General features: G+C 42.7%; 2 protein-coding genes across 5 annotated transcripts in view; one reads left to right on the top strand and one right to left on the bottom strand.

The window, feature by feature from the left end:
- The first annotated feature begins 3,593 nt into the window (after window positions 1-3,593).
- LOC146988005 (leucine-rich repeat-containing protein 3-like) lies at window positions 3,594-8,106 on the top strand. 2 transcript variants are annotated; one of them, XM_085777576.1, is made up of 2 exons: window positions 3,594-3,727; window positions 5,808-8,106. In XM_085777576.1, exon 2 carries the CDS (start codon window positions 5,890-5,892, stop codon window positions 6,748-6,750), a length of 861 nt encoding a protein of 286 aa, XP_085633702.1. In that variant the 5' UTR covers window positions 3,594-3,727; window positions 5,808-5,889; the 3' UTR covers window positions 6,751-8,106. The 2 variants fall into 2 exon arrangements, with proteins under 2 accessions (XP_085633702.1, XP_085633703.1); XM_085777577.1 differs by having other exon boundaries at window positions 3,623-3,727; window positions 5,873-8,106.
- A 1,246-nt stretch (window positions 8,107-9,352) lies between these two features.
- col2a1b (collagen, type II, alpha 1b) overlaps window positions 9,353-21,483 on the bottom strand; it is a 49,565-nt gene continuing 37,434 nt past the window's right edge. For all 3 annotated transcript variants that reach the window (XM_085777573.1, XM_085777574.1, XM_085777575.1), the window contains 13 exons: window positions 20,905-21,066; window positions 19,201-19,308; window positions 16,741-16,848; window positions 16,440-16,493; window positions 15,681-15,788; window positions 15,020-15,073; window positions 14,727-14,834; window positions 14,551-14,604; window positions 14,257-14,364; window positions 13,137-13,425; window positions 12,743-12,930; window positions 12,385-12,627; window positions 9,353-11,506 (listed from right to left, as the gene is read on the bottom strand). In XM_085777573.1, the coding sequence (XP_085633699.1) occupies window positions 11,360-11,506; window positions 12,385-12,627; window positions 12,743-12,930; window positions 13,137-13,425; window positions 14,257-14,364; window positions 14,551-14,604; window positions 14,727-14,834; window positions 15,020-15,073; window positions 15,681-15,788; window positions 16,440-16,493; window positions 16,741-16,848; window positions 19,201-19,308; window positions 20,905-21,066 (1,731 nt within the window). In that variant the 3' untranslated portion in view covers window positions 9,353-11,359. The remainder of the gene's footprint in view (window positions 11,507-12,384; window positions 12,628-12,742; window positions 12,931-13,136; window positions 13,426-14,256; window positions 14,365-14,550; window positions 14,605-14,726; window positions 14,835-15,019; window positions 15,074-15,680; window positions 15,789-16,439; window positions 16,494-16,740; window positions 16,849-19,200; window positions 19,309-20,904; window positions 21,067-21,483) is intronic.

The following is a 21,483-nucleotide window of genomic DNA, read 5'->3' as shown; positions in this document are numbered from 1 at the left end:
TCACTTTTTTCCTCATTGTCACTTATTGTGTTCACTGGTGCGGACTGTTAATTCTGCAGTGACAAGACCCTTCCTCTATGTCTCTTTGTCGCCCTTTAGATTTCCTTGTTTCACTCTTAACTGAAACAGATAGGCTTTTTTTTACACTCTGAGTGGATCCTGTGGAGAAATTCAAACATCAGATGCCTTTAAGTCGACAGATATGCAAAGGAAATGCATAGTCACAGCAATAAAGCTTTTACTGTATCATGCAATCTATATTTAGTCTCAAGTTTCAACTGCGTAGTTGTTGCTTCCCTTTCAGCTGAGAGCAAAGGCTATTTTTAACGCCTTTGCAAATTTGACATCTTGTTTTGCACACTTGTCTCTCTCTCCTTCTCTCCCACAAACACATACACACATTTTAGTGTTATTACTGTGCTCTCTATTTTCCTGGACAAGAGCCAAGGTCTCAATCTAATCTATACACGTTTGTGACAACCTTTTACAGTCACATGGTTGGTATTGTAATCTCTGCCAAACAGTGCTTGTGTTGTTTTGGTAGACACGGGAGATGACCCTTTTTTCCCAGCAGGAGACGAGGGATGGTGTGTTCACCACGGTGGTGTCATTTCAGACAGTCTGAGAAAAACATCCAATTGAAAGGAGGAAAAAAAAGAAAAAAGAAACGGACTTGTAGCCTAATATGTATTGATTTGAGTTTCCAGCCACCACTTTACCCTTGCATGCCCAATTTCAGGCTTATTCATGATCAAGTGCACTTGCCTGATTGCTCTGCACAGGAAATCACAGGATGCTGCGACTGTATTTTGAAATCCAAAAGGTTCCTGAGTCTTTTCCTGCATTTCTGCTTGTTTTTCTTTTTTCTTTTTTAGCCTATGCTCTGCTTTGGGAGTAGTAGTTGGCACCAAGTCCCTCCGTGTCACCCAAATCACATACAAAGCAACAATTTTACTAATAATACTTTTTGTTATACGTTTTGTCAGCAGCTGTGATTTTTCTGTCTGCGTTGTACTTTACTTGACACGGCGACGACAGACGGTCTGAACCTTTGTGTTGGTCCTGGGTTGTAAGCATTTTTAGACTCAAGTCCCCGTTGGCTGCACTGTGGAAAAATGGCACACTGAGAGGCTCAGCAGAACACCTGCCCCCAGCCTGACCTGTTGTTAGTGGATTTGATCCCTAGAGAACGATAGGGTAGTTACAAGAAATGCTTCACCGCTTCTTTTTATTATTATCTCTGTCTCTCCCACTCAACACGCAGCCAGGACATGTATTTCATGCTTACTGTCCTCCTCCTTTTTTCTTTTCACAACACATATAATAGACGAAACCGTAAACCAAGCAGGCACTCTGTGTGTTTTTTAGAGCAGATTTCTGCCGCTACCTGCCAGAGCTTTTCCACTGCCTCTATCTTTTTACAAACTACAGTGAGGTTCATTCATTTTTCTCCTCAGGGGGCTCCAGGCAAACTGCTTCACTTCACTAAAGTCAGGTTTTTCCAGTAGAGTTCACATTGTCATCAACAAACGGCTCCTAGGCATGTACATCCACCTCTATTTTTCTTGCTGCAAATTGAACTTCCCAGCCATCATCAGGCCATTCACTCTCAGCTCATGGATTGGGAAAATAGACAATGTGCCATACAGTATATATTTTTTCAGGTATTTCATTCTCTACCATCATGTGTTTCCTCATTATGCACTCCTTTGTCCCCTGTTTTCTATCTGACAGACCACAAAATCTGGCTTGTCGGCAGCCTCGACTCAGGCAACCATGGAGACAATCGCCTGTCAAGGGCATTTGCAAATATTCAGCTGTAAAGTGGCGCTTAAAAAAAACCCTGCTATACTCACAGCCCCTCTGTATGATATTTGTCAGGAAGTCAGAATGTCATATAGTTTCTAGCAGGTTGATGGGAGGAGGACAGGCAGGGGAGCCAGAGGAGGTTATGTGCTACCATCATAGCTGTCACACTCATCCTCCCCCCCCGAGGGCTCTTGTGTAGATGGGCAGATATTCTTGCTGCTCGACGTAGAAAAGCAAAGGGGATAGCAGGGCGCTCACACCAAGAGTAAACCTCCATTAATAATACCTTTGTCCAAAACAAACAGTACGTATATTGTGTGTGAGTGTGGCTGCCATGTCCTTGTTATTTATATGGAAATGAGTGACCCTGGTTAAATGTGGGAGCCCCAAGGTTGTCTTGTGGTTCATCCTCTCCTGTGTTTGTAAATGCACGTGCTTGTGTGCATGTAGATGCAACACCTGCTGCATGTGTGTTCTCACAACAAATGCTTCTTTTTTATAACTTGGTTGGAGGTGGACTCCTGGAAGACAGGCATGAATGTTAGAAAAATCGAACATGATCCTTTCTTCCAGCTCTTCAACTCACTAACAACACTCATGTTTGTCTTATAGAGACAGCTGAAATATGATAAGGAGGAAGAGGACAACAGACTGAAGCTTGATTTTAAACATTTGCAAGGCTAAGCTTAAAACAAATGTGTATTTGTGTTGCAGGTGTAAAACTATGGCATTCACAAAGCAAGGAACTGAAAAGTTGTATAAGTATATCTCAGTTATTTGTCATTTGTAATTTATTTGGATCTCCATTAGCTTTAAAGAAAATGTTTAAAAAAAAGAAAAGATAAGCGCCTACAAAAAAGGAGAAAGAGAAAAAGAAGAGAAGAAGAAGAAGAAGAAGAGAAAAGAAGGGGAAAAAAGAAAAGATAGATGAGTGGTGTCCATCGCAATTTTGCTTGTTTGTTTTCTTGTTATTATTATATGTTTCATCATCTTTAATTTTTTGAAATAGAGTATAATATTGGTGTTGATAGTAAACCAATGCAATTATAACAATTGAGAGGAGCAGGAACTATACGTTTTACTTCATCCTGCTCCTTTTCATTTATGGTGACTATGTGTACATTATGTAAATGTGTGCCACCATGTGTATACCATGAATGGAATAAATCAAAAATGAAATGAAGTGTAGGCCTATGTGTTGCAAGGGTTGGATAGTAGCTACTCACCCTGGGGTGTCAGTCAAAACACACTGGACAGGATGCAAGATGCAGCTTTAACTCTTTACTGAGGTATATTCTTCAGTACAGCACAACAATACAGCAATATGTGTGAGTGTGTATATATTTTTTGTCTCTCCACTTGTGAGTGTTCAGTCATATTTTGCAGGAAGAGATCGAGACGAATCTAATTACACCTGCAGGTAATGAAGTTAATCTCTCATTTGGAGGTAAGCAGTGTTTTCTCAGAAATCCGAGACTGATGTCCATTATACTGATGATGGCACACCTCCATGTTTGTCTCTTTGTCTGACACACACACACACACACACACACACACACACACACACACACACACACACACACACACACACACACACAGGGAGGGGGGAGAGAGAGAGAGAAAGAGAGAGCGAGGAGAGGGAGGGAGAGTTTGCCCCACATCCCTCTTGGTGTAACTAACCTCCGGAGCGACAGTCGCTGATGAAGCCGTCTGCAGGCGACCAACACGGAGCCACAACTGCTTCTCTTCATGTCGCTTGCTTTGGAAGCTGTGTGTGTCTGTGTCCGGTGAAGGAGAAGGAACGTGATGCCCAGTCTGCCTTTGGAAAAAGTCCGAGGAACAACTGCAAACGGAGTCTAAGAAATAAACAACAACTTCTGTCTTCTGGATCTCAAACTTAACAAGACAACTTCTACAGGTAAATCTTTTTTCTTTTCTTTTCTTTTTAAATTTCTTTTCTTTATTTTTTTGCCAACACTTTATTTGAAATGTAGCAGCCGCAGTGACCATGTTGCTGGAGAGGTCTGGCAACAGTTTTCTTTTTTATTACATTGCCTCACTAATTAAAAAAAAGCGCCAAGAAAACAGGAAAGAAAAGAAGAAAAAGAGAAAATGAAATGAAACTGCAGTTATTATTCCTAAATTGCAAAACGAGACACGTGTCGGCTGCTGTATAAGAAAAATGATTCATTTGTTGTTTGCATGAAACTGAAAAGCTGCTTCCTGACTTTCCTCTCCTTCACCTTCACGTGGCTCCGACCTCTTTCATCCAGATTAATGTTATCTACAGTCTGAACGAAATTTCCTCAGGGCAGTTCAAGTTAATCTTATGAAATACAATTCATTGCACGGTAAAACGAAGTCAGACCCAGAGAGCAAAGAGTCGCTCCACCCTGACATTTATGTATGAACTTAATGTCTTTTATTTTGAAAAGCCGCGGGAGCATCATAAAGAGAAGAATAAGGACAGGGCAGCAGCAGTCATCATTAGCTATAACCACAGTGGCAGCTGTATTTGCTCGTGGAGTCTCTTTCCATCCCTGTCTTTCCACCTCTCTCACTCCCGTTCTTATTCATGCAGCCCATGATTATTTTTCTTAATTGGGGATTTGCATGCATCTACATTCAGTATGTTAATACTGGTGGGTAATGACTGGTGAACACAATCCTCACCTCTGCTCACACAGAGACTCACAGTGGCCACTTGATGGACATCACAGGGCTGTCAGACACTTAGTCAGCCAGTCCACCAGACAGACAGACAGACAGACAGACAGTCTGTCACCTTTGGGCATATCAGGCCAATCTAGGCCACTGTTACTCAGGGGTACAAGCCTTCAGTGTGTGCCCTCTATGCAGGGGGACGGACTCGCATGACTTTAGTTTAGATTCTATTATAAAGACCAGGACAAAGCAGAAAGTGCTTGACATTTCAGAGGATGGTCTTTTAAATCAGATTCAAGGGCTGGATTGTGATTGTATCTCGGGGGACGAGCCCATCATTTCTGCCACACATCTAAAGACACCTGATTGGATTGTATGGGGGGGAAAAAAAGAACTACTGACACCATTTCCAGACCCACATAGATAAAAAAAAAATAAAAAAAAGTCAGGGAGCAGGCATGCAGCAAGCAGGGAGGCTGATGAGACTGAGTGCCTCTAAAATAGCTTAACACACATAACACATGTAATGTATTCTCCAGTGTGATCCAGAGTCTAGCCAGAGTGCTGTTTCAAAAAAACAAAAAAAACAACTTGCGCCTCCAAACAGCAGGAGCAGTCAGTGGATGCTAACACCCAGACTACTGCTTTTTTTTTCCAGCTCTGTCGCTTATTGACACTGTGAGACTCAGGCAGGATTGATGTTCCTGCTGTTAATAGTGTAGCAGGCAATACTTGGGCTATCGATTCCCCCCTCCTCCTCCTCCTCCTCCTCCTCCCCACCCTACACCCATGGAATATGATGAAGGGGGCTATGGCATCATGGGAAAATAAATAGAGGGATAAATGAGAACAACATTTATTGATGAGCATATCGTGACACTCTCCTTCTTGGGTGGGAGAGGTTCAAACAGTCGTGCATAATGATTAATGTTCTTTTAATGCAGGGATACAAGAGGGATTTTCAAGCTGATTAGATCACTTAAAGTATCATTACTGCTGCTTAGACGGTGATTCACGGGGGAGTCGCTGCAATGAAACACTCTGTTGCCTCCTCTAAAAGTCCAATTTCTCTCCAAAGATATGAACAGTATGAATGAGTTACTGTGAGGTGGAGGAAGAGAGATCTTTTTCTCCTGCGCTGACATTGTCATCCTCTGATTGTGTTTGTAGGCTAAACTGGTTTAAGCTTATTTCAGCGTCTATCTCTTTACCCACTGACCTTTTTCCTCCTCCTCCTCCTGAATGAATAATCTCCCCTGTCTGCATTCATTTGATTGTATGTGTTCTGTTGTGTCTTATCCACACTGACCCTTTTTCTCCTCTCAATCTGTCAGATTCTGCTGGTTGGGACGGTGTGTGTGTGTGTGTGTGTGTCTGTTTGGGACCTGGTGTGTTTCAGGAGGCTATGGTGACGCGATGTACACAGGCTGGCGTGAGGAGAGTTGCATCGGCGTCAGCAGAGGAAGACGGAGAGGCAAAGGAGTGGAGGATCTTCGTTCATGGCTGTGCGTCTCGCTCTTGTTTACCGTCCTGTGGGGCCAAGCGTCCCCCCAGTGCCCGGACAGCTGCCTCTGCTCCTGGGACACGGCCACGGTGCAGTGCTCGGACGCCGGGCTGCGGGAGATCCCGGAGGGCATCCCGCCCGAAACCGTCTCCCTCCACCTGGAACGCAACTACATCCGCAACATCCCGGAGAGCGCCTTCAGCGACCTGCTCCACCTGCGGGACCTGTACCTGTCCCACAACCGCATCGACTCGCTGGCCTCGGGGGCCCTGCGGCACCTGGGGCCCGAGCTGCGCCTGCTGGACCTCTCCCACAACCAGCTGAAGCAGGCCAACAGGGAGGAGTTTGGCCCCACGCGCGCTAAGACGCGTCTCTACCACAACCCCTGGCACTGCGACTGCGCCCTCCAGGAGCTGATGGAGGCTCTCAACCTGGAGCCCGAGACGGTCAACGGGATCGTCTGCGAGAGCTCGGTGCGCGGCGTGGGCGAGGGGAGCAGGTGGGAGGACCCGGGGTCGCTGGGGGAGCACGCGGGGCAGCCGCTGGTCAAACTGTTGGATTCCGGGGTGAACTTCTGCAGCCTCCAGAGGAAAACCACAGACGTGGCCATGCTGGTGACAATGTTCGTGTGGTTCTTCATGGTCATCGTGTACGTGGTGTACTACGTCAGGCAGAACCAGGCCGAGGCCCGCAGGCATTTGGAGTACCTGAAGAGTCTGCCCAGCCCGCGCAAGACCCCCACAGAGACCGACACCCTGAGCACGGGTTTCTGAACTTGTGCTGCGCTGTACTGTAATTTCAATGGAATAATCAACTGGCAGTTTTATGGAGAGGGACTGATAAACTTCAAAATGCTGCGGAGTTACTGTGGAGGACGCAGATACAGAAGAAACTGACCTTTACAGCTGAGCTTTGTGATTACAAGATTTCTTTATATTTGTTACTGCTGACCCCTACCCTGTGGTTCTTCATGTTTTTGTTTCCTGCTGTTTATTGGTTTACTCTTTCTACCATTTGCACCTAGAGACAACAGAGGAAACTGAAAAACGATGATGAAAGGAGGAAATAAGAATGTGTTGAAAGAAACTGTTTGAACTTAATAACCTTCTTCTCTCTTTGTAGTCCCACTTTCCTCTTCTTTTCTTCATGCCTCATACTGCGCCCTTTTATCTTTCATTAAGCTCTAATTAGGAGTCTTTGACCAACTGACCCTTAATGAACACTTGAAAGGCACTAATCAGGCGGAGTGTGTTTATCAGGTCAAAAGGGAGAGTGTGCAAACTCAAAACGTGTGTCCTTGTCTAATTTGTTTCGTTGTGTTCACGTTGTGGTGCTGTGCGTTGTTGCCGTCGCCTACTTAAGCCTCTCCCAGTGCACGGTCACTAAGCCAGTTGTTTCTGTGCTCATGGAGAACTGCTGATCTAAATTTACTCTCAGGGAGCCATTAGAGCCGAAGGTAAACTATATTGTTTCCAAGCTGCAGCCATGAGCTACAAAATATCTGGCTTAGTGTTTGTTCACTGATTGGTACAGAGACATCTCAACCAGAAATGGGTCGCTGTTATAAATTGCATTAGTATAGCCATTTATCCTGAGAGGAGCTGTTGGTTTAGCTTTAATTAATCTCTCGAGTCCTGCTTCCTCTCTGCACTGATTGCTGTGTACAAATTGTTCCCACTCCCATTTTCCATATAGGCTATATGACAGATTTTTTTTTTTTATCCACTGTGATAATGAGCTCTCTGATTATAAATTCAATATTTTTTTTCAGTGTAGTACATCTGATGCTTGTAATGTTGAAAGTAAGTAAGCCGGGTGTGTATATTGTCGGTACACTGAATATCCAGTTCAGAGTAAATGGAACAAAACGTGACTGGATTAACAGGCACCATTTTTAATTTCACTTGAGTTCCTCCTAATCATATTTACTGTGAGCCGAAGCATCGTTCTCTGAGGGGAGGGGGGTTGTTTGTCGTTCTCCACGGATACAAATGGAAACTGTAAAAGAGCTCTCTCAAATTTTTCATCAGTTACATTTAATGTGAATTTAGCATGGTGGCTCCACGGCGGGGTAAATTATTCACAAAGTTAACTTTGTTTTAAATTCTCTGTTGTGTAATAATAGGCGTTGATAGGCTTTCAAAGTTAATTTACAGAGAGAAGTGGTCCATCTTGACAAAGAGGGAGTAACAGAGGCATCCATTCCTTTGGTTGAGCTAGTCTCAGGGCAAACATGCTCGAAACTGCATGTTCTAGCCTGGCTGGCAGTGTGGATCTATTATTAATCTATCACCTGTGGATTCCTCTTTGAATGTGATACTGTAGTTTTTTCCCTCTATAATCAGGCCTCTATAATCAGTAATCAAATTTTCCCATCATCCTCAGCTGTAGTGCGTTCAGTGCTTATTGGCAACTGTTGGAAAGCTAACATGCTAAGGTAAGATGGTTACCGGTCATGGTAAACTTCAAACCTCAGCATGTCAGTGTCGTCTTTGTGCCGCTGTGCAGCCGCCATGGCTGTAGACTGACTCATATCATTCATGTCTTTAATTCTTCAACTGTACAGTCACAATCTTGTAAGTGTTCATGGATATATTAAAGTATAACTGTACCCCACTTTACCTAAGGATTGGGTCGGTGAGAACAGAGGCAAAACCTAGAATAGGTCAAGTTTCTGTGTGCTGTAATGTGTTAAATGTGGTGTGTGTGTGAGTGCACGTGTGTGCGTGTGTTGTAATCTACAGAGAAAGACTGGTTCAAGTCTGTGTCGTTCAGGATGAACACGTAATGTGAATTTAGAACTAGAGTCAGTCAAACTCTGAGTAGAAACAATGTTTGATATTGTAATGAATAATGTAAAACCCGGTCTCTGGTGGTAGACCACAGGCAAAAAGATGAGCATAAAAAAGGAGGATATTCTGTGAAAAACAAAACTTTCTGTGGATACCCTTGTGAATCTGTCGCTGTAACTTCACAATGCTTTCCTGAATGTTACCTGTCTGTCATGAATCATACATCTAATGTGGATGCTGCCTGAGTTTAGATTCCTTAATGCATCTCTGCTATTGACATAATCTTCAACTACCTTTGGCTCATGATAATACAGTGATACTGTTAATCCAATACACAAGAACCAAGCATGTCATCTGTGTGTAGTTTATTCTGTAGGTACTTTTTTTTTTTATTGGTGATGTATTTCTGTTCTGGTGATTGGTTTCCTTTCCTGTTTGTACGCCATTAATTATGCAAACAAGGATGGAGTCATCGATCGGAAACCATTACATTAAATAGTAAATGATCTTTCAAAAAGTGATGTCGGGAAAAAAACGAACACAACAAATATATAAAAAATAAAAGAAACATTGCTCTACATCGTTCATAGAAATGCTTCTACCTTTTATTGCTACTGTAAGTTGAAAAAAAGGCAAGAAGATGAGAAGTAAGAGAAGTACAGGAAGACATCATCAGTTCACAGAAAGAGCTGATCATGGTCGGCAGTGTCTCTGTATTTCTACTCTATCGTGCATAAAAATGAAATGAAAAGGAAATAATTGTAAAACTATTTTACATATAGAAAGTAAATGATATGAACTTTCACCACCTCCTTCTTCAACATTTTGTTTTTTTGTTTGTTTTTCTGTCACCAGCGAACAAATTGGAAATGGCCCCACATTCATCCCTCTCTCCGCTGCCTTTGCTTGACATGTGAGCTGTTTCTCCCCCTGGAAATATATACAAAAACACTGAGTGGAAGCAGGGCACAGTGAAATGTTTAGGCGTGACTTTTTTTTTCTTTTTAAGGAATTTCCTTGGGGAAGAGTAAAACCTTTTGCCCCAGATATTTCAACATGGGGAGAACAAAGCAGGATATAAATAAAAAGCAACTTCAGCCTGTTACTTGGTTTTGTCTTTTATTTCCAATTTACATTAATTAAAACGTAACAAAAACAAGTCATGATCATAATAATAATATAATAATGCTATTATTATTAATAATAATACTATTATTAATAATAAAAAATATACACAACCTCACACAAATGAACCCTCTGCGATGGCTGTCGAACTGGAGCAACAAAGTCAAACACACCTTAAATCTCTTCAGCCGTGTGTGTACGTGTGTGTGTGCACGCCGAGGCAGAGGGCACGTCCTGTGTGAGGGGACTGATGGGAGGAAGTAGAGAGGGATGGGGGAGGGGGTCAAAGGTCACAGCAAATGGGGAGGGGGGGGGGGGGGGTCGGGGGCAGCAGACTGGGCTTTCATGACCAAACGTTTAAAAAATATTGGTCATATTGTTCCTTTGCCTAAAATATGCAATTTGTAAACAAGGTTTCAGAGGGGGAAAGGCCTTAGTTCAATTTGTGATGTTTTTTTTTTTAGTGTGAGGTAGCTTTAAAATATTAAAACAAATGAAAACAAAACAAAACAAACAAAAAAAAGTTTCAAATTGGATATGTTTCGATTGTTAAAAAAAAAAAAACTCATCACGGACATGTTTTCTTACATACAAGGGTTGAAGCAGGAAGGTGGGAAAAGCAGGGGACATTTATCACACTGAAATCCCGGGGTGAAATGCTCTCTGAGAAACTTTATATATATGTATACACACATATACATATATATATACATATATACAAGTCACTACAAACGAGTATCTGGTTGTTAAAAAATACAGACTGTTTTACAACAATAGCACCATTGACTTTTATTATAATACACAGTAACTTTTTTGATACACTGTGGTGGTAGAAATAGGAACACCTGCACTATCTTAAGAGATAGATTTTTGGTTTCAAAGAGATATTTAGGTTTTAGTGGAGTGAAGGAGGAAGTAAGAGAGGAAGTTGGTGGAAGTTTTTTTTTTTCAATATGTGTAAGTGGGCTTTTTATTACTTAGCAATAAACTCAGTCCTACCGTACCTGGGACCCAAACCTAAACAATAAATAAATAACACCTACACATTTTTCTCTCTCTAGTTCCCTGGTAAGTTCCCGTACTCTCCTCATACTTCCTCCGTCTTGTTCATGGACCTGGGGTCGGGGGGAGGTGAGAGGGGGGTTGCTGTTCACCCAGGACGAAGTGAGGGCTTTTGAGGGACTGCCGGGTGTCCATGGGGCTGGGCAGGGCGAGCTGACTGGAGGCAATGCTGGATTAATCACAGATGACGGTTGCTTGTGCCATTCAGTGCAGATATCCTACGGAGTTCGACTTGGAAAAAGCACTTTTTACTTAGAAAAAAAGTCCCGTTTAAAAAAAGTGTCTTGATTTTTCTTTTTCTCTCTTTCTCTCCTCCTTTATCTGAAGTGTGCTCCTCTTTCGTTTGATTTTTTTTTTTCATATTTCCACTTTTTTGTTTCTCTTCTTTTCGATCCCTCATTCTCTACAAGAAGCAGACTGCGCCCACGTCAACTCCGAACTCCTGGTCTGCTCCACCAATATCCATGGGGGCAATGTCCACAATGGGGAGACGAGAGGTCTTCTGCGATCTGTATTCGATCACTGTCTTGCCCCACTGTCCTGTGTGTTTCTGCACAGAGGGAAGAAAAAGCCCAATAGATGTTAAATGACCTATGACTTCACCAAAATTGCATTAAAATTACATTAGTTGCCTCCAGAGAGTGAAGACTAGGTCAAAATCTTATTAACAGCTGAACTGAGAATCCTAAATCCTGATTTTAAAGCCATTACCAAACACATCAATCAAAGACAAAGACTGGTTTTTAAAATAATCACTCAGAGAGACTTTTTAAAGTAATTCTTCAAGCGTTTGCCTTCATTAGTTATAATGAGAGAGAGACCAGGTGAGTCACCTGGGTGCCCCCCCCCAGTCCCTGAGATTTTTTTATTTTGTCTCTTACATGGAGCACAGCCTCCGTCAGGGGATACACAATAGTTTAGCTTTTATTTATTCCAACCCAGAACATAAACACGCTTTTATTAGAGGCAGGTTTTTAGTCAGGGCCGTTAGTACGAAGCCTCATTACTGATGACTCTCTCTCTCTCACTGTCTCTCTCTCTCTTTCCTCTTTAGTAATAATGATACATGGAATGAAAGTGGTTTATTTGCTGTAATGGGGGTGAGGCTCAGTGTAATGGAGGTGATACTCTGCTTCCCTGCAGTTCCCAAAGTAGCTGAGGAACCAGAGCAACCTGATGGACTGAGGCTTGACACTCTACTGAGCAGTGGTGAAAATGCCATCAGTCAGTCAGTCAGTCAGTCAGTCAGTCAGTCAGTCAGTCAGTCAGTCAGTCAGTCAGTCAGTCAGTCAGTCAGTCAGTCAGTCAGTCAGGTAGCAACATTTGCAATTATAGTGCTGGCCTCACTGCTGCGGTCCAGCCAAAAATGGGAAAATAAGAAACGTTATCAGTGTGCTGTCTGAGCTTCGTTGAATCTGCTGGTCTTACCGTGCAGCCGTCCTCCATCACGCTGTAGGTGAAGCGGCTGTTGCCCTCGGCCCTGATCTCCACGTCGTTGGAGCCCTGGAGCAGCACGGCCTTCTTCAGGTTGCCCATCGAGGCGTCCATGTAGGCCACGCTGTTCTTACAGTGGTAGGTGATGTTCTGAGAGGCCTCGGTGGACAGCAGTCTCAGGAAGGTCATCTGAATGGCAGCGGTGTTGGGCGCCAAGCTGTCGTCACCATAGCTGAACTGCAAGTAAGATAGAGAAATGTTTTTTTTTTTACAATGTGATGGGCTGTTACGTTGATATGCATCTGATTCTGAATCACTTTACATAAAGTTCTGAAACCATGGTGCGACTTACGTGGAATCCTCCATTCATTGTCTCTCCGAACCAGACGTGTTTGCGGTCCTTGCTCTTGCTGGACCACCAGTTCTTGCGAGGGATGCTGGAAGGCTTGGGGTAGACGCAGGACTCTCCTGTCTCCATGTTGCAGAAGACCTTGATGGCATCAACGGTGCAGCCCTGGTTAGGGTCAATCCAGTACTCTCCTACACACACACACACACAAAAGAAAACCATCAGTGAGATTTACCTCCACATTTAAGCTGCATTAAAGCTGATAATCTCTAAAAGATGAGTATTTATGATAAATAGATAGATAGTTCCCAGACTTCCAGGCTTCACCAAACTTGAGATGCCGACATAAAAGGCCACATAACTTGTGTCTGCTTCATCATCTCCCTGTGTAACTCACCGCTCTTCCAGTCAGGATGGCAGAGCTTCAGGTCCCTGCAGGTGCGAGCTGGGTTCTTCTTGGACCCCTCGGGGCTGCGGATGTTCTCGATCTGGTTGTTGAGGGATTTCAGGGTTGCATCGACCTCAGCGTCGTGCTGACGGAGGTTTCCGGAGGCCTGGTCGGCCCTCATGTACCTGAGAGGATCAGGTGACTTCTCGGTCTGACCCAGGCCAGCGAAGGCAGACATGTCAATGCCAGGGCCAGGGGGACCGGGAGGACCGGGGGGTCCAGCGTTTCCGGGAGGACCCTGAGAGAAAGACAGACAGAATATATTTAGAGCTTGTCCGGTCATCCAATGGTGTATTCTCATTCCTTTCTCACAAATGGAGGATTATTCTCCCTTCTCCAGTCCCTCCTCACCTCCCACATTAGGTGCAGGAAATGCAGCCATCTGTTCTGCAATCTGGCCTCGCCTTTCACTGTTCTGGTATTAGGTTTCACTCTCAGTTTGAACAACGCATGTATGGGCAAACAACTTCACCTGATGCCAACAGGAGCGCTAGCTACATCTTGTTTACAGTGCATTTATTAACTGTTCAGACCACACGCTCACTTTTTTCATGATTTGTTATGCAGTTGCAGTGTTATGCTGAAATTTAAGGATAAAAAAAGAAAAGGAAAAACTGAAATATGATATTAACACAAGTATTCAGATCCTTTATTGTTGTGTGTTCTCTTGATCAGCAATGAGATTTTGGCATATGGCTAACAAAAAGTAAAAACTGTAAAAACAAATGCACTGGCATTCCTTTAAAACTGTTTTTATGAAGTGTTTTTTCCCTTTTTTTGTACCAGTTGTCAATAATTTTAATTAACTGGTTTGTTTGCTGTATAATTTGATGTATTTATTCATGCAGTACGTCTTTGGTAGTCCCAAATTCCCACGTAAGTATCAAAGGGTGACTCATTAATGATCTTAAAAACTGAATTACCTTGGAGCATTGTCGTGAAACTTTTAAGTATGTTACTATGCTATACTACTGGCTTTGGTTTTTTGATGCGTTCATCAATGGGAATATTTTCTGATATCTTTAACTTAATCTTATTTTCTTGTGGAGATAGTTCTGAGGGAACTTACAGCTGGACCGGTCTCTCCAGAGCGACCACGAGGTCCAGGGGGTCCAATAGGTCCTGGCAGACCGTTTGCTCCGTCCTTTCCAGCAGGGCCGACGGGTCCAGGTGGTCCCTACAAACACAGACAGAGTAAGAAATACTTAATGTTCATCTCTTTTAATCTCTAAAGACGTGAGATGATGGTCTAATTTTGTTATTACAGGTACTGCTGAATTGTTTAATTCAAAAAAAAAATTCAATAAAAACATTTGAATATATAATTTTGTTATTACAAAAGAGCTCTTTGGCTTTCACTTACTCTTTGTCCAGAAGGCCCAGAGGGTCCAGTAGCTCCCTGGTCTCCAGATTGACCCTAGAACAGGAGACGGTTACATTCATTAACAAACACATGTGTGGGGTGACGACTGAAAGCACCGAATCAGACTGATGTTACACAAAGGTGAACGTTTCTTTATATTGTGTCTGGATGCTCACCGGAGGTCCAGGCAGACCCTGCAGTCCAGTGAAGCCTCTGTGTCCCTTCTGTCCTCTCTCACCAGATTCTCCTGCCTCACCTTTGTCACCACGGGGTCCTTGGGGTCCCTGAGAACAAGAGGAAAACGTTCTTCTTCACATGTGTTTGCCTGGTGAAGTGTTTCTATCCTGTAAACTTCAAATCTTAATTTCACTCTTGGATGGAGAAACCAATTCTGTGTTCAGGATTTTGCTTGTGGCAAATAATAATTTAAAGTGAATGCATGTGTGTTAATGCTGAGAAAGATACGTACGGGCATTCCTCTGGCTCCAGCGGGTCCTGGAGGTCCACCAGGTCCTTGTGCACCCTGAGAAAGGAAAACAAAAATGACAGTGATTTTTACAGTTGTAACATAAAGTTTGGAGCAGTATTTAAACTGACAGTATGTTTCAATATGAGGGTTTCTACCTGCTTTACCACCTGTAAGTCAGTATGTGTACATACAGTGGTGTGTACCCATCACCTATGTGACCTACTGTTCATTTAATAGTTGGTGAGGAAGAGTCTCTTGTTAAAATACCTACAGGTAATTAGTGGGAAAGATAAAACTGCAATTTTCTAAAATCCCACAATGTCAAATACATGGCTTCTAGTTTTACATAACTTTGCACTAATTACCTAGAGAGCAATTTGCGCAGATAACAAGTAAAAAAACGTCAGAGAAATGTGCTGAATAAATGCTATGAAAGAAAGTAGAAGTTATTTCTCTTTAACCACATGTAAAACTCCTGAGACATCCTCTTCTGTATTTACATGCTATCTGACCATGGTCATTTCCAGCAGGTGAAGATTCACCCAATAAAAACCATAAACCAAGAGTCTTCTTTACTAACAGTAAAACCTTGTCTCGCTAACATCCTATTGAATTACAAAAACGGCAACAGTTTTACTTGTGCTAGTACTACTATACTCACAGACTCTCCTCTGTCTCCCTGTTTGCCGGTAGGACCAACAGGACCGGAGGCGCCGGGAGCGCCTGGAGCGCCGGGAGCGCCAGCAGGACCGGTGTTACCACGATCACCCTGCAGCACACAGAGCACAACGGTCATGAGAAGGGAAGCTATGAACACGCAGGATGGGCCTACCTGTAGTTTGCACTTCCAAGACGAAAATGTGGGCCTGTAGTGTGACCCAGATAGTTAAACAAATTAAAGTAATTTCCAAATGCAGTAAAATGGTGCACTTAAGGAGATCAGCAACAAGAAAAGAGGCGGTGCTGGTGCCTGACAAGAAAAGCTCTCACACACTAAAAGGATGAGCAAATGGCTCTTCATCTGTGGCAAAATTATTTTTTGGGGGGGCAGGGTACTTAGAAAAAGATGATGGAGCATAGAGCAGAGTTTGTGATAAATGTTGTTGTTGCATATTCTGCAATTTGGTCATTAGGCGTTTTTAGCAGATTTAGAAGAGCGCTGATGCTGGTGTCGAGAGAATCAATAAAATTCATCCCATCAGGCCAAATTAAAAGCACTTCAGAGGGTTTGTATCATCTGAACCAGAGATGCAATCAGTGTCCCGGTTCATTCATGTCACTAACACAATTAAACTTTTAACATTTTCAAAAGTTCATGAAGCCTTTCAACAGCTGACAGGCAAAGGGCTTCAAACAGAAAACGTACAATGATTTGTAATTACAGCAGTGTATGTTTGATGTAGTGTTTTGTGTTTCTTACCTTGACTCCAGCTGCACCATCTCTACCAGGGGGTCCATCGGATCCAGGGTTGCCCTGTCAACAATATCAAGTGTTAATAGCCTCCACCTTAAGCGGACCAGATGTCCTCTTGAATACTGATCAGCTGCATTAATGATATGGTGCACACACACACAAACATGCAAATGTAAACATGACGCAAATCGCAATGCATTTTAATGGACTTGGCCTCCGGACCAAAATTCAGCATTTGAATATGAACAATTACGGGCCTCTAGAAAAGAAACAATGTGACAATACTGTGTTTTGGACATTGTCTGACCTCTCTGCCAGGCTCTCCTGCAGGTCCTGTGAGTCCAGGAGGTCCAACAGGTCCAGGGGGTCCGCGGTCTCCAGGGCCACCAGGACCTCCCTGCTTTCCGGGCTCACCCTGAGAGGAGAAGACACAAGACATTAAGACATTATGGTTATAATAATATTCATATTTATTTACCTTTAAATATATATTATCATATGATTCTCCCACTGGTGTGTTCACTCACACTAACATTGTTTGTGGACACAGCCTAGTTATCACAAGTTTAGTGTGATCATCGCCATCACTGCACACTGCTGTTGATGTAATTGGCTGATAACAGCCTCCTCAAACTAATGTATGCAAAGTAGCACCTCAAATGGAGAGGAGGATATCAGCTCTACTAGTGACATCCTCTAAACCAGCACTGACATGTGTAATGGTGTCTCAGAGACCTGCTAGCTGGTGTCCAACAGGACAGCTTGAAAATCAGATCAGATCTGAGTTCATGTTTGAGGTTAGTCCCACTGGGACGGCGATGAAATCAGTGTCAGACCACTTCATCAATTATGTTTACACAGCCCCTCTACATCTTAAAGCTCAGTACTGCTGCAGCATTAAAGTGTGAAAGCACCCCCCCCCACCTTCTGTATTCTGACTTAGTGGCTACTGGATCAATGTTTAGATGACAACATGATTATTGCCTTTCAAGACTCCCAAATCTTGTTAACACCAATTAAACCTGGGTGTTTATAATAGCCAGCTTGTTTTTGAAGCTTCATCTAATCCCAGTCTCAGTTTAATCACATTAAGTTATTTAACAGTTCCTACCCAGCCTAACTCATGTTTTCATATTGTATTCAGAAACAGACTTTGGCCAGTAGTATTGGTGCTGTCTCCAGACAGATGCCGACAGTGCTGTCATTTTAAAATCAGAAACAAAGACAGCTGATGTTGTAGGAACGCCTCATGTTGATGTCTTAATTAATCACACATCTAGAACACAGAAATTGAGATGCAAATTTACCCATGAAAAGGATACTTAATCTAAAAACTAGATTTTTTTGGAGAGCACTGAATATTGCTTCAATCCAGAGATAACAAACTCTAAACACTTGCTGCCTTCAATAATAAGACCAAACCTGAGAAATCTACACAGCACCACAGAGTCACAATCTGCACTTCAAACTTCTGCTACTGACAGCATATACTCTGCTTGAAACCGTCCTGGGTGAGTTTGGCTGCTTTCTTGGCATCGTCTTCATGCATACTGATGAATAATTAAAGCTAAGGACATGCCCACTGAGATGTTGTGGGCCGGGGACACGGCTCGTGTCACATATCTGATAGTGAGTGATCTAAGCAGGGGGAGTTATCTTGTCTCGTGTCACACTATATACATCAAGTGGAGTCAGTTCACCAGGAGAGAAGGCCTGACTCGTGTGAGACGTGATTTGACTGTGATTAATGAAGAAGGCTGCTAGGTACTGTGGACTGTGAGGATGGTCTGTGTTACTAAGCAGGGGCGTTTCTAGAGACTCTAGAGGCCGCAGGCAAGAGGTAACTTGGAAGGCCCCCAGCCCCAACTGGGACCATAAAGATTAACTGTTAATGAATCCAAAAATCCCAAACTATTGATGATTCAATTCTGCATACTATGCCAATGCAGTCTCATATAAAACGTACCTTGGCTACATTGGTCCAAAGTGCAAAAACATACATTTCTATAATTTTTTGTGGAAAAATCAATATTTTGAGGTAGTTTCTGCATAAAAAGGCCTTTTGATTACATTTCTAGCGAGAAATATATATTTTATTTTCATAATATTCGCTCAGTGAATGTACATAATCATTCGCTTGCTTGTTGTTTTTTCAGATCTAGCCAGAATAATTCAGAACGGCAATGTTTCCTGGTTACATTTTTATATATAATACTGGGTTAATGTAGCTACACAGCCAGTGACAACATCAGGTCACCGATATGGACCAGTGTCAGCCGTCCCTGGGGGCCCCCTTCCAGCTCAGAGCCCTAGGCAATTGCCTGGGCTGCCTGCCCTGTTGCAACGCCTCTGTGTGATATTGGTGCATAGCACTGTAACTAACGAATCTGTTCCTTATCAAGTTGTTTGCTGATTACTTTCTTGTGTAATCAGTGAATTACTTGGATCCACACAAGTCAGTGAAAGTAAAAAGTGTGATAGATAAGTGAGCTCAGCACAGACCCTGAGATGACAAAAACATGTTTTCTTAAATTGCAGTGTGAAGAATGATTGACTGACATTATTAATTACATATACTACAGCTTGAATAATATCTTATACATTTATACAAAACAAGTGATTTGAAGTTGTCACAATACACATCTTGGAGACTGTGACAGACTTTCTGTCTGACATTTATTATGGACTAAAAATTGATTGTTAGCTACAGCCTGAAACTGCATAATGATTAGCATAACGATGAGTGTGTAAAAGTATTGTGACTTACAGAAGGTCCAGGCAGACCAGGGAAACCTCTCTCTCCACGCTGTCCTGGCAGACCGACAATACCACGCTGACCGCCCAAACCCTGAGGACCTGAGGGACCTGGGGGGCCCTGTGAGGGGAAAAAGAAGAGGCGGGAGTCAGAATTAATAATGTGGCCAGTGTTGCCATTTGTCCTTTGTGCCTTCACTTCATTTGAAAAGAGTTTTTATCTTCATTTTTTAAATGTACTGAAATAAAATCAGCCAAAAATCAGCCAACATCATTTCACTTTACACGTCATCTTAACATTTTTTATAAGGCAGCCTTTCATTATATCATAAGAGTACTTATGAGTACATAAATATACTAAAATAAACTAACATGATCTTTTCTCAAGTTCTTGTTAATATACATAGGTGTGTTTCATACTTTCTTCATCTTTTTGTGTTCTTCCCTTCATGCAATTATACCTTCTAAGATTAATGAGAGAAAATGTCCTTTTCCAATTAAAATACACTTTTGAGTAGTTATTACAACAGTATTTCATGCAAAAGGGCAACTGGGTCTTAAAGGAATAGTTTGACATTCTCAGAAATGGTTAGGTGAAAAGGTCCTCACCACTTTTAACTCTGTGGAGTATATGTCCAGTGAGCAGCTAGTTATCGTATCTTATCTTATCTTATCTTAGTTTATTTTATCTTACTTTAATTTTATTTATCTTAGTTTAGCATAATGAGCCAAGCACCTAAATGATCTCCTGGAGTTGTGTTATTGTGATGTCACACATCAACTGATAAACACTCAGTCACTGATTTATTGACAGACCCATACAGCTGGGTGCAAAGTTATTTTAATACTTGTGTTTTGACAGCGTCTGTTCTGTCCTCTGCTTCTGTCATGTTTCTTAAGGAATTCTGATTTATTTATATCTTTTGGCTCATCATTTATATCATTGGCTCCATCAGGGATTTTACAAGTCTCAGACGCAGCTGCACACATCAATGTCAACCTCTCCATCTATCCTTTCAGGTCTACATCATCTCCACCACCTCAGTCCACTCTGCCACATATCCCGAGGTGTGTAGCCATGAAAGCTCCCTTAAACCATGTCCACAAAAAAAGCTCAGCTGTCAGAGGCCTTAATGTGTTGATACATATGTCAAGATTTCCTATATGTAATCTATGGGTAGGACGGGTCTGACTCTGGACCCAGCAGCTATCCTTATGTTTGAATGTGCAATCATCTGTGATGTGTCATTATCTTGACAGGACCCGTTGTATGTTTGTGATTGGTGTGTGCGTAGTGCTAAGCGTAGGGAAGGTAAAAGCCTGAGGTCCTGTCATCAGTCTGTCACTGGGCCCGTGCTGCCATCACGCTGTCAAGTGTCTTGGTCTGCTATTACAGTCATTGATGGACACTGACAGCTGTGTGTATTAATGGGGAATGTGCTCAGCTGCTGTCCATTACTGAAGAAATTGGCTCTTTGTGCTGACAGAGCTACACAGAAGTCGACAGAAATGTAGAAAACAAACACATTTAACCATTTTCTTCTCTCTGTAATGGACACCTGCGTTCACCTTGACGATGTCCAAGGAGACTAACCTGTTTGAGTGGCTTAACGTGTGTGTGTGTGATTGGAGTGGTATTTCAAGTGTCACAGGGGTCAAGAATATACAGGTAATGTAAAAGCTGAGTGGATATATGATTAGAGAATGATGGACTCACAGGAGGACCATCCTCTCCAGCATCTCCCTTCTCTCCAGAAGTCCCAGCGGGACCGCGGAGTCCAGCGTCACCCTGTCTGCCTGGAGGTCCACCGTCTCCCCTCACACCCTTGGGTCCATCTTTTCCAGGAGGGCCAGCGGGACCGGCAGGTCCAGGGTTACCCTGAGAAGTGCAAGGAGGATGTAAACATAAATTGAATAGTGTACAAGCCAATACAGTATACACAGGTAAATATTCCTCTATGTGTCACTGAACTCCAGGACTTCCTTAAATAACTTTTAACAACACATATCTCACATTTACGGTTTTACATGATGAGACTTGTTTGTCACAATATGTTGCACTTCTTCTTCTCAAGTCTGTGAAAAAGAATTCTAAACAAGTAGCAGCACATCCCCACTGTGTCAGATCTACTGCGCTGGTAGGGTGTCTGTGCTGAAACTGCAAGTGTGAGTGTCTTACAGGTGCAAATTAAGCCGCCTGACTTACTGGGTAACAGTAAGTCATGTGGCATTTAGGAGGTTCCTCTTTCTGTTCTGCAGCACCTGGTTCTTCTTGTAAAACATAAATCAAACTCAT

Source organism: Trachurus japonicus, chromosome 5, assembly GCF_045865225.1.
Source record: "Trachurus japonicus isolate A0001 chromosome 5, Traja_1.0".
NCBI classification, from domain to species: Eukaryota; Metazoa; Chordata; class Actinopteri; order Carangiformes; family Carangidae; genus Trachurus; species Trachurus japonicus.
The sequence above is the reverse complement of the archived record's forward strand: the minus strand, read 5'-3'. Positions and strand labels throughout refer to the sequence as shown.